The following is a 14,732-nucleotide window of genomic DNA, read 5'->3' on the forward strand; positions in this document are numbered from 1 at the left end:
GATCCACCACCTCCCCCACCGCCATCCCCCGCGTCTTCTCCAGCGCCCTCTGTCGCCGCCTCCGCTGCCCTACCCCACCAAACTCTGTGTGTTGTCTCTCTCTCTCTCCACTTTCTCTCTCCTGGAATTGACGTCGCCGCCGCGAATCGGAGCTGCTGCTGCGTGAATTTGGTGTTGATGGAATTTAGTGATGATAGTGGTGGATTTGGTGATGATGGTGGTGGAGGGCGGTTGAGCGATGGATCCGCGTGGGTGGTTGGCGGCGGTGGATCTGATGATGGTGATGGTGGAGGGCGGTAGAGGGGGTTCGATGCAGCAGAAGAGGAAGGCGACTGATCTGGTGATTGTGGGAGGCGGCGTGAGGTCTGGAACGGCGCGAGAAGGAGGAAGGCGGAGGTGGTATTCCTCGGCGCTGCTTCGCCGGAGGAAGGCAGCGGCGGTCCTTTGGTAGCGGTCCACCGGCCGACTTGGAGAAGGGGGAGGGAAAATAATGAATTTTTTTATTTTTTTTTTATTGTTTTTCCAAGTACGTGCCACATTAGCTCGGTATTACCACGTAGGCGACATGTCAGCTTGGTATTACCACGTAAGCGACACGTCAGCTCGGAGCTTCACCGGAGCAAAAAAACATGGAAAAATTGGTAAACCCCTTAAGTTCAGGGAATTTTTGAAAGAAAAAAAAAAGTTCATGGCAAATTTAGAAATTGACCCAAAATTCATGATTTTTGGCGTAATTATTTAATCATATTTCACATTACATCGTAAGAGGCGCTCCAACCGTTTGATGAAATGCCCACAAGAATTTGGTATATTGAGAAGTGCTGCAATGTTATAATCGGAAACTTTAATCTATTTTTGCTGATATTACAATACCTCCAAATTCGAAAAATTGAGATGATTGAAAATATTGTGAACACGATTCTAAAAACAATTCATAAATAGTACTATTTCCGTCCCACGAATCTTGAGTCATTTTCTTATATGACAAAACAATTCTCCTTTATTCACCTTTTCACTTTTTCACTTACCACACTTAACACACTAAATACTATTTTCTTAATTCCCGTGCCGAAAAGAATTGACTCAAGATTCGCGGGACGGAGAGAGTAAATTTCATAGTTATTTATGAAAAGTTGAAGGTTTATGATAAGGGGACAAAATTTCAACCATAAGAAATCTACCAATATCGAATAGCCCAACAACTTAATTAAGACTAGATCCAAGCTCGGCATACAGAAAAAAAGGCCACAACAACGACAACAATAACAACAAATTTTCCAAAACGTACCCCGTTGCAACTGGCAAAAAGGGAACGGCAGAAAGTATACAAATTATGTCTACTAGAATAAAACAGAGATGCAATACAGCCTTTACAAATTACTTGATTTATGTAAACGAAAAGGTGTACACGCTACACAACTTTTATTTGGGAAGTCATGTTATATTTTCATTTCTAGGCAAATCATATAAGTCATGACGAATAAAACTTAGAGTTTAGCAATGGCATACGCAGGTAAATTAGAGTTTATGGGGAGTTTCAAATCTTCCCAGTCACCATCATCTACCTTGGAGAAGTAACGATCCACCATTTCATCGCTGATCAACTCTAGCTTCGAGGGCTCCCACTGCAAAACCAGGAGAAACAAGAAAAGAGAGTCTCAGCAAATAGTCTGTTGTTAATTCTCCGACTAAAGATGTAAAAATGCTCGTGCACCTTTGGATTTCTATCCTTGTCGAACAGTATAGCTCTGCAACCCTGAATTTTGGAGTAGATTTTGTTTAGGGATTTTTACGGGAGACAATAGAGAGTTAGAGACAACGAGTTAAGAGTAGGTGCATTGGTACGTACCTCAACAAAATCCTTGCTAACTTCTCCCCGCATCACATGACAAACCATTCTGAATTCTCGGATGAGGCATTTACCAATGCCCTGGAGCCTTCCTTCTCTAATCTGGAGAGGATGAGCGGAAACGTCAGATGTTAGAATCATGTAAAACTCTAACATAGGTTATGTAGTTGCAGAAAAAACTTATGCAATTTAAGCAATCCATGCAGATTTGAGAAATGGACAATGATGAAGGTAAGACAAGCTTAAGTTCCTCAGTTCAAAATATGAACTTTTGCCGCATTTTAAATAATGAGACCTCATCCAAGAAATCAAGTGAAGGGATCTATATAAACAACAATTTTTGAAATATAATTTCTCCAATATCTGACAATATAAATGCATCTGATTACCATCCTCCTAATTTAGAGTAATGAAGCAACTACAAGAGACTCAAGGTTGGGTTGGGCCCACAGATATATGTGGAGAATAAAATTTCAAGCAAGAGATGATACTTCTGAGATGTCGATTAATACAAACTAACAATGCTCACTGAAGTGTACCGATCTCAGAGAGATTTTAAGGCTTATAGGTGAAGCTTTCTTGAGTGACTGAATGGTGGAAGAGATCCAATCGTCCTTCTTGTCAGCGACCACCTTTTCCTAGAAACAGGAAATCAAACAACATGATAAAAAAATTGCAAAACTAGAAGCATCCTAGGCAAAAAGCACTAGATCAAACAAGTATGCCTTGTCTCTTACAAGGGCTGCAATAATATCTTCGATTGTTCTTCGAGAAAAGCACTTATTAATGACATCCAGCCTGCAGATACCATTGCATCAGAATCAGATTTGAAAATCTGGTCTGTGGCCACACTACTAAATAAATCACACAAAAAAACTAGTTATGCAACAATTATGGATTGTAAGAGTATAGTAGTATACATATATAACAACGGAACAAATATGTCAGTTCTGGATCAATCATGATATTTAGATGGACTAGGAACCGTTCAGACAATCAAAAACCATGCATAATCCATTCAGTTACTAAAGTAGGTAGGGGAGTGATTTTCACATGAAGTTACAAAAAACGTTCTGGAAGTTGAATGTCATTATTTGTATCCAACCACTCTACAGAAGCCATGGTGGCCTGCCAAATTCAACTATATTCAGAAAATCTGAAAGGTTTTCTAGTTGTAGCAAGAAAAAAAGTCCTAGGAAACTATAATCAAGCAGAACCAAATTGCTCCAAGATAAGTGGTGTTAATTTATACCTGTGATAAGCACTATTTCTTTTCAAATTTGGAGCATGTGAAAATTCTTCAATTATAGTAGATATAACCACTGGATCACTGGAATTTGCTTTTACAAGTGCTTCTTCTAACAATGGCAATCTCTGTCCAACAATGGAAGCATATAAAAAAATTCAGACATGCCCTATCATCTACAAAGCAAAAATATTCTACAACTAAATATTAAAGAAAGTTCTGCATTAGTCCAATAGGTAGCCTGAAAAGAAAATAAACTTTGCAAAAGTAAGTAATTACAGCATATCACTAGAAAATCTCTTAAGAATACACATGATGATAAAGTTAATTAGTAGAGAGACATAAACGAAAAAACAAACTAATGATTGGAAGGAGTCAATCTGAGGTTCGTAATTAGAATAGATGCACTCTGTTATAGATGGATTTTGTTCCCAATATCTCTACTTATATGATTGGTTAGGTTATGTAGGATTAGAATAAAGGGATGGACAAGGCTTTTGTTTCCAGAGACCTAGTTCGTTTTGTTATTTAAGTAGTAGAGTTGAATGATTAAGGATCATCAGAAAAGTTATCTTAGTTGAGTTGTCAGATTTTCTGCTTGGGAAGGAGGAAACTCAGTGCTTGGCACTGCAGGTCTGCCTGCAAAATTTTGTTTTCTTCTGCAGGCTCTACTGCAAGTTGTTTTCTTCTCTTTTAGTTTTTGTTCCTTTCAAAATGAATTTTGATTCGAATTCTCTTCCATCTAAAAATACCCTTCACTCCACCACAGTCTTACACTGGACCTGGAATCTCTAAGTTTTATACTAGAATGAGAATTTGAATATACCCTTTCTAGAACATTAAGGAGGCGTTTACTTTGCATAATTGATCAAATGGATGATTGAGTATTTTTATCCTCAATGGTAGGATTACTCCAATCCCACTTTTTTGACGGGATAAGAATCAAGCAAAACTAGCTTAAATGATAAAAATAATCAAGGGCCTTAGGATATCCCAAAGTTTCAATCCAACAAAGTAAACAAGGGATTAGCCTTACTTTTTTTATCTATCAAGGCTAATCATTCAAAGTAAACGCCCCCTAAGGGACTATTAAAACAAAGCAGTAGCTCGTTTAGACCTTCCAGTACTACTCAAAATAGTCTTTCTAAAATTAGGCATAGATGTGAATGAAAAAGAGCAAGATTAAGGTAAAAATCAGTTAAACATGTAGTAGTACAAGTTTTGAAATGGTACTAACACCTCACCACAAGTACACTTAATCTGATTTAATTTAAGGGATAATTAAAATATTCTAATTAGAAAAGGCAAGCTTTCACTTGAAGGGAAAAAGGTCCAGAACAGCCAACTCAGTAACAACTTCACCCCACTAATGTCCAGCATTCTGGAGGAGTTGGAAAGAAGTATACCTCTGACTCAACAAAGTGAGTTGCCAGACCACATGCAAGCATTTCAGCACCATCTAACCTTGCACCTGTAAGACCAACAAACTCTCCTGCCAGGAAAAGTCCAGTTTCCAGGAAAGGAAATAAATCAGTGCTATTCGGACACATGCTTTTTCCCACATAAGAACAACAGGGAATGCAATAAAGGCCATCAACGCCATAAAACAGCAGAGAAAATGCAAAGAAATGAATATGTCTGTGTGTAGTTTCTCATAAAGGTAACATATACATATGGTAAAGTAGAATTCAAAAATCATCTAAATTCGACTAGATAATTCCTTGTGGTGATTTGATCTAAACAAATAAGATCCAGATCAATAACAAAATTACTGGAAATGTACTGTACATTATTATCCTCAAAACTGATATGTGGAATGATTAGCAAAGAGAAGTTACCAAAGAATCCAGGGAGTCTTGACAAAAAGTAGGAAGCACCAATATCTGGAAAAAGTCCCAAAGCTGTTTCAGGCATAGCGAAAAGCTGCATGAAGGTCCGAATCTCTCTTAATAAAACAGTAATTTTCTAGATTAAACTAGCATACCATTATCTTCAAAATGAAGAGAAAATACAAACTTATGTCATATTAGATGGACCTATGTAAAATAGCAACATCACTCAACCAGAATAAAGATGGTACCTATAATTCATATAAGTTAGGGAGCCCTAACTTAACCCAAAACCATGGTCAAGGGTAAAGGGTTGACCTGCCTAACTTATATGTCTAACACAATTGCCAATTACGAACACATCAAGTTATAAACTAGATAGTTGGATGTGCATAACAACTACTTCATTTCAGTTGATTCATCTGATCTTCTGTTCTTCACTACAAGAAGAACTATTATGCTTCATCCATGCTATTAATTTCATAATCGGGAGGAACATGCCATACATTAAGCCTTCAAACGCCCAAATAATAAGTCATAGAAGATCAGCATTTTCGTATATGAGCAACACATGGTCTTGCATATACTTTTAGAACTATGCCTCTGAAAAAGTTTATTTCATAATCGTGGTATATTTATCACCTCAAACATATTCCAAATTTAACCCTAGTTGTTCTATAGCACACACTAAAAATGTATATCTAGAATGCTATGTTTTTCTCCTAGATCAGTGCAATGTTCAAAAGAGTATAAACAAGGCAAATTTGTAGATCCTTCCTGCATTTGGGGTTGCAAACTCAAAAGATTATGGTTATTACTGCTATCAGAAGAATACAGTTGCCCAATCCAATATCACACGTCATATAACATTTATCATAGTGCTTTCTGGTTTCAAATCATATCCTTCTCCAGGATATGGTATCTTACATGAGCGGTTACCTTAGCAAACTGTAGTTATGGTTTTTCATGCGGGTTGGAAATGGGAAGCGGAATTTCTTACAAACACTTAATCTTATTTCATTTCTTGTATTAAGATATGCATGCAAATAATGATGAGCATGCCTCACATGTGTGTATATTTAAAGCTAACTATTATTAAGATGTATCAAGCAAAGATCACAAATTCACTAAAAGGTAAAATTGAGCAAGATAAGTACCGAGTTCTCCGTGGCAATGCGGAATCTACCGTGTACAGAAACACCTGCTCCTCCACCCATGACAATTCCATTAAGAATTGAAACCTTTTTAATGCATTTTTAGAAGAACAGTTAGTCATGCATCATAGTTCAAATAAGAAAGGTAGCCAATAACCACAAATAGTTAAGACAAAAATAGCAAACCAAAATGTGAATTTTTCTAAATAAGAACCTGGGGTTTGCGGTATGTAGCTATGACATAGTTCATTGTGAACTCCTTTCTGAAATACTCTGCACCTAACTTCCAATTACCTGATGCTCAAAGGAAAATATCAAGCATTATCAACTGTAAGGAAAGAGCCTTCAGTTATTAACTCCAAAATGTTGATAACATCATTCCACGAGAACGAATGGCTTATAATGAAAGCAGGAGCAGATAAAAGAATTTCAGACACAAATATCGCTCTGATTCTAATGAGTCTAAGTCTAACTAATCAAATCCCGGTAGCAGCAAAAATTAGCTTATTAAAAGGAAACCAAAGCATGCATTAACTTGGTTAAAGCAAACTGTAGAATAGTTCATAATCAGAAACCAATAAAAATGACACAGAACAATTTTCTTAGGAAGCTACACAAACTTTGAACTTCTAGTAATAAAACAAGAAAAATGTTTCACACTACTTACATCCATTGTATCTACAACTAAAATTGAATGTTCATGTTAGTCTCAATTAATTGAAAAGTTCAAAATCTAAATTCACCAACTTCTTGACATTCTAGTTTTATAGCCAACATAAGTGACTCATAATCCACCATTTTGTTTCAACTTATATGCATAGAACTCACTAAACTAATAATCAGAATCTATACAAAAGCCTCCAAATGCAACCTAAGGTTGTTTTTGTTAGACTATAGGAGTTCGTGAGGTGAAACTGTTTATGGGGAAAAGAGGCAATACCTTGTTTAATATCACGAACAACTGCCGCTACATCACCTCCAGCACAAAATGCTCTCCCTTTTCCCTATTATTTATGGCCAAAGATCAGAACACTTCATCACTTGTGCAGGTGACAAAGCTCAATTTTAATTATCTTAGTATTTGATGGAAAATACCTTTACAATTATGAATTTGACAGAGGAATCTTCTCTGCAAGCAAGAAAAAGCTCCAACAGACGTGACACCTAGAGCAAGATCAGAAACAACTTCAGCACATGATCAAACCAAACTTAATCAACAATGTAACCAAAGGCAATATCGACATGATGTAAGCAGAAGAAAGCAATCCCACAACAGATACAGGAGCATAGTGCAGAACAAAACCAAGAACAAAAGGGGAAAGACTCGTTTTGACATAGTTTTACCGATTCCCGGCAATCGGATCTCCTATGTTTTCTTAGAGCAATTAATGGCTCATATTAGTAATAACTGGTGATGTTCTATAATACACTCTGATCACAAAGAAAATTTGCACATATTCATTCAGCAAAATCTATATAAAAACCAAATCCAGAAATACATAGAATACGTTGGTTGCACAGTCTTCAGTCCACTTTACTCTAGCTACCACAAGACATTCTCTAATCAAAATGATCTTCAATTACTAAAAACAGAATCTAAAACAGCTAAGGATCAGCCACAATCAAAACGTTCAAGCTCCCAACAATTTCACCGAGCAGCCAATGATCAACCCAAGACATACCATTACATTTGAAAGTGCATTGAGCTGCTTAGGCCTGTTCAACATGAAAATCCTCCCACATGATCTCTGTTCCACCAAAACCTGCAATTTCATCATAACTCGTAAATATTCAAGTAGAAACTAGGCGAAAAAAAAAAATCCACTATACTTAGGATCACAAGCATAAAATTTCAGCAAAAGACAACATTTTCAGTTCATATGGGCAAAAGAATTTAATCAAAGCCCATTTCTTAATTGTATGCCGGAAAAAACCAGATAGTTATAAAACGACTTGGAGATGTAACAAGAGATTAGGAACAATAAAAAAAGTTTAGAATCGAAGAAGTAAGTGGAAATTGGTGAAATTTCACATACCTGATCGGTTTCTCCATTTGTAGAAGCCATTGTACTTGTCGAAGGTCGTTTGGAGAGGAGAGGATAACAAATGGGCTAATTAGCAATCAGCAAAAACAATACTAACACGAATCGGTTATTCGACTATCAGCTGCCTTTCACTGAATTTCCACTCCAAGAAATCGCGATTGTGTTTTTACTCGAAAACCGAACCCATTTTATCTACAGCCAATTTTCAAAATATTTAGAGCAACTCCAGCAGTTACTCTAGCGGCCAGCGTTAATTTGACGTGAATGCTTCCTCCAACAATCTCCTCTTCGCTACTGTAAATTAGAGTTGGTGAACAGTGACCGCTTCCGGTAATTTTTTTTTTCTTTTTTTTTTAATTTTCATTTTTTGTTGTTTTATTAGAGCATCCGCATTGGGGGTTCCTTGATAGCCTACTTGATAATATTTGTGTTATTGAGTAGGTAGTGCTGCATTGGGGTTCCTTGATAGCCTACTTGATAATATTAGTTTTGATTTTATGTTTTTCATTTAAATTTTATTGCATAATTTAAATTGCATATTTAAATACTGGATTAAACATAAAATTTAAAATTACTTAAAACATAAAAAAAAATACCTAAAAAAATACATAAAAATTACACCAAATTCAAATTCTGCAAAAAGCCTCAATCTTCATCGCACATTCAGATCAAGAGAAAATCCCCAAAATTCAACCCAAAAAGCCTCCGCCCCGCAGCAGCGCCGCCTCCCCACCGCCCCCTTCCAGCCACCCGGATCCTCCAACCCCGGCATCCCCTTCCTCTCCTTCGACGTCAACTCCGCCGCCGCCTCCACCTCCTTCTCCGCCGCGCCGCACTTCCCCTCCTCCTCCGCCGCCTTCGACGACGAGCCGCCGTTCCTCGAGGAGCTCGGCATCAACACCAAGCAGATCTACCAGAAGACCATCTCCATCCTCAACCCCTTTTCGAATTTTTCCTTTTTTTTTTTAAATTGGGCGCGTGCATTGCACGCGCCATCTCCTCCGCCCTTCGAGCATACTCGATAACTCGAGGAGTCCTCGAGGAGCTCCATGCCGCATCGCCCTCCTCGACGCCCTCCCTCTCCTCGAGGAGCTCCTCGAGTACCCGCGATGCGGGTGCTCTTATACTACTTGTTTTTTCTTTTATCTTTAGAAAATGTTGCTTGCTTTAATTTGTAAAATATAATTTAATAGTTTCTATATTATTTATATTTTTAAATTAACATAAATATATACTCTCTCTAGGGGTGGTAAAACGGTTCCGGTTAATCGGTTTTAACCGTAACCGAACCGAAAAAACCGGTTTTCGGTTAACTGATAACCGGTTTTTACCGGTTCGGTTCGGTTATCGGTTAGTGTGTTCATCACTAATCGGTTTAACCGGTCGGTTAACCGGTTAAACCGATTAACCGATTTATTTTACATTAAATTAATTAATTTATATTTTAATATTTTAATTTAAATAATACATTAATATTTCAAGTATCTATAACAAAAATTTTGTTCTAAATTATTATAAGTTATGAGTTGGTGCAGTGCACCTTATTCTTTCTTTCAAAGGTTAAGAGTTCAAATCTTATTGAACACATTCTACAAATTTGATTTTTTAAAAAATAAAAACTGGTTAATTCGGTTAACCAGTTAACCGATTAACCGAATTAACTAGTTAAATTCGGACAAATTGAGAAATCGTGGATTAATCGGTTTGATCAGTTAACCGATTAACCGGGCCGGTTAATCGGACCGGTTAATCGGTTAACCGGTCCAATAATCGGTTCGGTTATCGGTTAGGGAAATGGCCCTTAATCGATTCTGATTAACCGGTAAATCGGTTCGGTTAAAACCGAACCGACCGGTTTACCAGCCCTAACTCCCTCCGTCCCACGAATCTTGACACGTTTGGTTTCGGCACGGGAATTAAGGAATTGTAGATTAGTATTTTAAGTGTGTAGTTAATAAAGTATAAAAGTGATAAAATAGAAGAGAGAAGGTAATAAAAGTGATAAAGTAGGAGAGAGAAAATGAAATCAGCGTTGTCTGTATTGCCGTTAATGTAAGTTTTCATAATCCTCCTATAAATTTAACAACATTCAAATTCCAATAAAATTCATCACAGAGTAGCTGCATCAACAAATGCTCTTCCAGGTTGCCTTAGCGCCAAAGGTCCATGACATCCAAGAAGCTTGGCATTCACACCATCAGGCATAATCCTGTTCTCAGACTTCCATCGCAGATAGTCAGTTCGATTGTACTTGGTAAATCCCCATTTCCTGCTGACGATAATCTTTTGACGACCAAGAAACTTAAATTCTGCACGGCGTAGAGCCTCCTGAGCATGAGGGCTGTTGCTATCCTTGCAGCGAACAGACAGAAGGACCCGACTAATGGCTACACGAGCACAGACACCCTGGGGCTTTCCAAAAGCACCCCTCATTCCAGTCTGGAGCCTATCAGCCCCGGCACATGACAACATTTTGTTGATACGAAGGACATGGAATGGGTGAACCATCACTCTCAAATGGAAAGCATCATTTCCAGCAAACTTTGCCATGTACTTGTTGCATGCAATATGTGCTGCTTCAAGTGCCTCACTTGAAACATTTTCCTTCTCCCAACTGACCAAATGCACACAGAAAGGAAATTCATCAATACCCTTTCTTTTCATTCCCACATCATAAATCCTGATCTTGGGATCAGGCACACCACGACAGAATCGTGACTTTGGGTAGGGTTTGTTCTTGATTTGACGATAGCACCTTGCAGGTCTTCTCCCCATGGCGATGAGTCTGCTCGGCTCCCCGATTCAAGACCTCCTCCTATAAATTTAAAGTTATACCCTAATTTACTCACCCCTCTCCTCCCGTCATAATATCTACATTGATTGAATCAATTATTCATTCATATTATGGGACCACTTATAAATCAAGTCTGCATTAATCTGACTCACGATGATTTATGATATTTTTTCCGTCTCTTCGTCGAACGAACAAGACAAAGAATCAGAGACCATGAAGTCATTTTAAGACAGAGAAGAAAAAATGAAGAAGAAATGAAGAGAAATGAAGAAGATGTGATGAAAAAAATGAAGAGAAATAAAGAAGATGTGAATTTAAATAAAAGAAAAATGAAGAAGAAAAAAAATAAAAAAAAATCGGCAGTAGTCATTTTCTACTGTAGAGCATTTAATATTTGAAATTCAGATTTTTATTTTTTATATTCAGCGCGTGAAGACACGTGTGTGCCTTAAAGAGGCGATGAACCAAGCTCATCTGAACAAGTCGTGACTCGACCTCCCCATCTCCGCATCGATCGACTAATTGTTTGGGCTGACTCGAGTCAGCCCTATGAGCCAACTGATGTGAATGTTCTTAACAAGTGTATTTATTCTTTTCGATATTATAATTTAGGTAAAAATAATTAAAGAGTAAAAAGAGAAAAAAAAAATAATGGAGTTCACTTTTCTTTTGTGAGATGAATAATTTAGGTGAGAATGATTAAAGGGTATAAAGATTAAAAAAAATGGTAGAGTCCATTTTTCTTTTGTGAAAGTAATAGTATCATTTTTTTTACAAAGGAGACACTTGTTATGGGACAACTCAAAAAGGAAATGAAGACACTTGTTATTGGGGATGTCAATCAGGCCAGTCCATCGATTTCAGACTAGTCATGTCGGGTTGTCGGGCTAATCGGGTGCAGGCTAATCAAGTTGAAAAAAAATTGGGTTAAAAATTTATAACCCAACCCTAAACGGTCGGGTTTTGGGCTAACCCAATGAACTAATCGGGTCAAAGGCTTAAAAATAAAATTATCTTTTGTATTTTGGTGTGGGAGCGATCTTGTTCAGGGAAGGCTAAGACGAAGTCTAGAATGCCAAGTGTGGTTACCTGCATTCCTATCAATGACAGAGAACCTCTCGAAAAGTTCCCTTAATCCATCGGTTAGTTCGGGTAAACTGCAAGTGGACAATGAGGATATTCGACAAGTTACTACCGAGAGACAAGAAGGCTCTGATTGGTGTATACCCGCATTTACTCAGCCATTAGAAATAAATCTCCGTCTCCAGAGTCATCGAAGGAATTGAATAAGGGACTACCGATCTACTTGTTTACTTGTAGCTATGAGAAACTAGAGGGAGGCTTTCCCCTTCCTTGCTACGATCGGATCGTACATCAGAGCTTGCAAACTTGGCTTTATAAGCCCAAACCAGAACAACTCTGAACATTAGGGAAGTTTGATCATGCCCTTAGACTCGTTACGTTGTTCGAACTCGTTGGCAAACGCGCTCACAAGGTGCACAATAAGAATAAGATCAGCCCTCTTTTTTTTTGTTCACCGCGGCACGTGATCCTTGCAGTAACTGAAAGTCCCTTCCTCCGGTCGCTCCTATTTTCTTGTTCTTTCTGTCATTTATTTGGGACCTCCCAAGGAGCAGGAACGCCGAAACTTTCGTCTTTATTCACTGGCGGGCAGATATTTTATTATTCTTAATGATCTTATATATAACTAGTGTTGTATCCTATGCGATGCCCGATATGTATAGCTTTGAGAAATTTTAATACTCCCTTCGTCCCACCGAATTTGATGTGTATTCCTTTTTGGGCCGTCCCAACGAAGTTGATGCGTTTCCTTTTTTTGGCAAAATTTAGGTAATTTAGAACATTAATTAACAAAATTAATTGCACCGCTTATTTTTCCTTAATCATCCCAACATACTCCATTAGGTCATTTCTTAAAAAATCTTAGCATACACAATCTTGACTCCTTCGCCGCCGCCGCCGCCTCGACGGCGGTGCCATCGACGGAGGGCAGCGCCCCTTCTCATCTCTTCGTCTTCTCTCTCTCCGGTAGAAAGGGGGGAGGAAGAGGACAAATACGTCTACTGACTGAGAGATACCTTACCAATGCATCAAATAAGTAAGTTAACAATAGTCGGACAAATACGAAGATTTTCTGTTCAATCTTTCATGCGGAATTCGATGGAAACTTGCTTTAACGAAAATCTTTTGTTTGAATCTCGTATTATTGACTTAAATCAAACTGATATGATTTTGGTAAACAGTTTGGGCTAGTGCAGTTTGTGACGCGGTGAGGTTAGCTTGCTAAAAGGTTTTGCAGATAGAGCAAAACTGATCCTGAGTACAAAATGTAAAAACACAATCAATTTTCTTTTGCTTAAGACTTGTTGGTTTGAACATAGTAAGAGCATCGGCATCGCTGGGTGCGATGGCCGGATCGAACCCGGCCTATCGCACCCAGCGCCGTTGCTGCACCCGGGTGTGAAGGGGGGGGCGATGCATCGCACTCGGCGGAGACGGGAGCGAAGGAGGGGGCGTGTAAACACGCGCCCCTTTTCGAACCAAAAAAAAAAGGAAAATTAAAAAACAAAATTTAAAATGAATGCAGTAGCCGTTTTTTACCGTTTTTTTTTCGTTGGCGTTTTTTCTTTTTTTTTATTATTTCTATAGCCCCTCTATATATACATATACAACCTCATTTTCTTCTTCATCCTCAAACATTCATCCATTCTCCTCATTCATCCATTCATCCATTCTCCTAATCTTGTATTGCAATGTAGGATTTGAATTTTAATTTCTTTTATTTCTATCAATGTAGGATTTGAATTTTAATTCAATGAAATTTTAATTTCTTAATTATTGTAAAATGGAAACTAGAATAAAACTAATTCAAAAATAAAATAAAATCTATTGCACCCAAGTGGGTGCAATACTATTGTTGGAGTGGGTGCAATAGAAGTGGGACCTATTCTATTGCACCCACTATGGGTGCAAGCATTGTGGATGCTCTAAGTATAGCAAGGTTAGTTCCCAATAAACAAGGCAAGAAAAGAAAACATTAAGTACAACACAAATATTTTAACGTGGTTCGGAGCAACTCATCTTACATCCACGACCCTGACACTCAGGGTAATCCCTTAACCTTTAGTTAGCAATTTTCGCGGTTGCAATACCATACTTGAAAATTTACGTGATTGCAATGTTGTTACTTCGCCAACTTTCACACTTCTCACTTGAAGCTTACTCGTCGAGTTCTCCTTATTCACTTTGTGTTTACAACTTTGTGAGAAGTTACAAAGGGGTAGGGGGAAGGGGAAGGAGGGAAGGGGTTTATCCAACTAGCTGTTGGAAGAAGCATTCTACAAATTTTGATTCGTTGTTCACTTAAGAACCTCTTGTTGTAGCGAGGAATGACTAAGATGTTAGACCTGCACATCCTTACCTTGATGTTGATGTTCAGCAGTCATCCTTGTACTTTCTTCTGAAAAGCGAGATTCATATTTAATACATATTCAGAGGCATTTGAATGTTCGGAAGATTGATACGCTTTAAGGGCTGACTTTGCTTTGAGCTTGTTGACCTTAGGGCTGACGTGGCATAAATGAGTCTGAACACGAGTCAGCTTGTTATCCTTCAGTCAGTCTGCTTTGATTAGACTGATACTTCCATCAATTTAGCGTTGAGTACAACAAAGTCTGCGTGCTCTGTAGCTGAGCACGAACCCTGATCAGCTTAGCCGCATAGCTGATCCTTCAAGCTGGGATTTTCTCTTCAACCTGAGACTCAAGCTGGATCTTCTACTAAGATCTTGTCTC

At 38.1% G+C, this 14,732-nt stretch overlaps 2 protein-coding genes across 3 annotated transcripts; both read right to left on the reverse strand.

Moving 5' to 3' along the window:
- Positions 1-1,255: 1,255 nt before the first annotated feature.
- LOC131015861 (3-hydroxyisobutyryl-CoA hydrolase 1-like) lies at positions 1,256-8,443 on the reverse strand. Of its 2 annotated transcripts, none has more exons than XM_057944301.1 (14): positions 8,115-8,443; positions 7,761-7,841; positions 7,174-7,242; positions 7,019-7,082; positions 6,293-6,372; positions 6,082-6,165; positions 4,934-5,018; positions 4,502-4,587; positions 3,102-3,223; positions 2,587-2,647; positions 2,389-2,487; positions 1,850-1,951; positions 1,715-1,756; positions 1,256-1,625 (listed from the first exon to the last, which is right to left on the reverse strand). In XM_057944301.1, exons 1-14 carry the CDS (start codon positions 8,142-8,144, stop codon positions 1,488-1,490), a joined length of 1,143 nt encoding a protein of 380 aa, XP_057800284.1. In that variant the 5' UTR covers positions 8,145-8,443; the 3' UTR covers positions 1,256-1,487. The 2 variants fall into 2 exon arrangements, with proteins under 2 accessions (XP_057800284.1, XP_057800285.1); XM_057944302.1 differs by lacking the exon at positions 8,115-8,443 and adding an exon at positions 7,946-8,053.
- A 1,766-nt stretch (positions 8,444-10,209) lies between these two features.
- LOC131015864 (60S ribosomal protein L10-like) lies at positions 10,210-10,926 on the reverse strand. Its single transcript, XM_057944307.1, has one exon. The coding sequence runs from the start codon at positions 10,896-10,898 to the stop codon at positions 10,233-10,235; it is 666 nt and encodes a 221-aa protein (XP_057800290.1). The 5' UTR covers positions 10,899-10,926; the 3' UTR covers positions 10,210-10,232.
- Positions 10,927-14,732: the final 3,806 nt, after the last annotated feature.

Source organism: Salvia miltiorrhiza, chromosome 3, assembly GCF_028751815.1.
Source record: "Salvia miltiorrhiza cultivar Shanhuang (shh) chromosome 3, IMPLAD_Smil_shh, whole genome shotgun sequence".
NCBI classification, from domain to species: Eukaryota; Viridiplantae; Streptophyta; class Magnoliopsida; order Lamiales; family Lamiaceae; genus Salvia; species Salvia miltiorrhiza.

Excerpts from the sequence above, each read along its gene's own strand:
- LOC131015864 (XM_057944307.1), bottom strand. The coding sequence starts at position 10,898 with ATGGGGAGAAGACCTGCAAGGTGCTATCGTCAAATCAAGAACAAACCC.
- LOC131015861 (XM_057944301.1), bottom strand. The coding sequence starts at position 8,144 with ATGGCTTCTACAAATGGAGAAACCGATCAG. Across the intron at positions 6,166-6,292 it reads CTACATACCGCAAACCCCAG|GTTTCAATTCTTAATGGAAT; the intron begins GTTCTTATTTAG and ends TGCATTAAAAAG. Across the intron at positions 2,488-2,586 it reads AAGATATTATTGCAGCCCTT|GAAAAGGTGGTCGCTGACAA; the intron begins GTAAGAGACAAG and ends TCCTGTTTCTAG.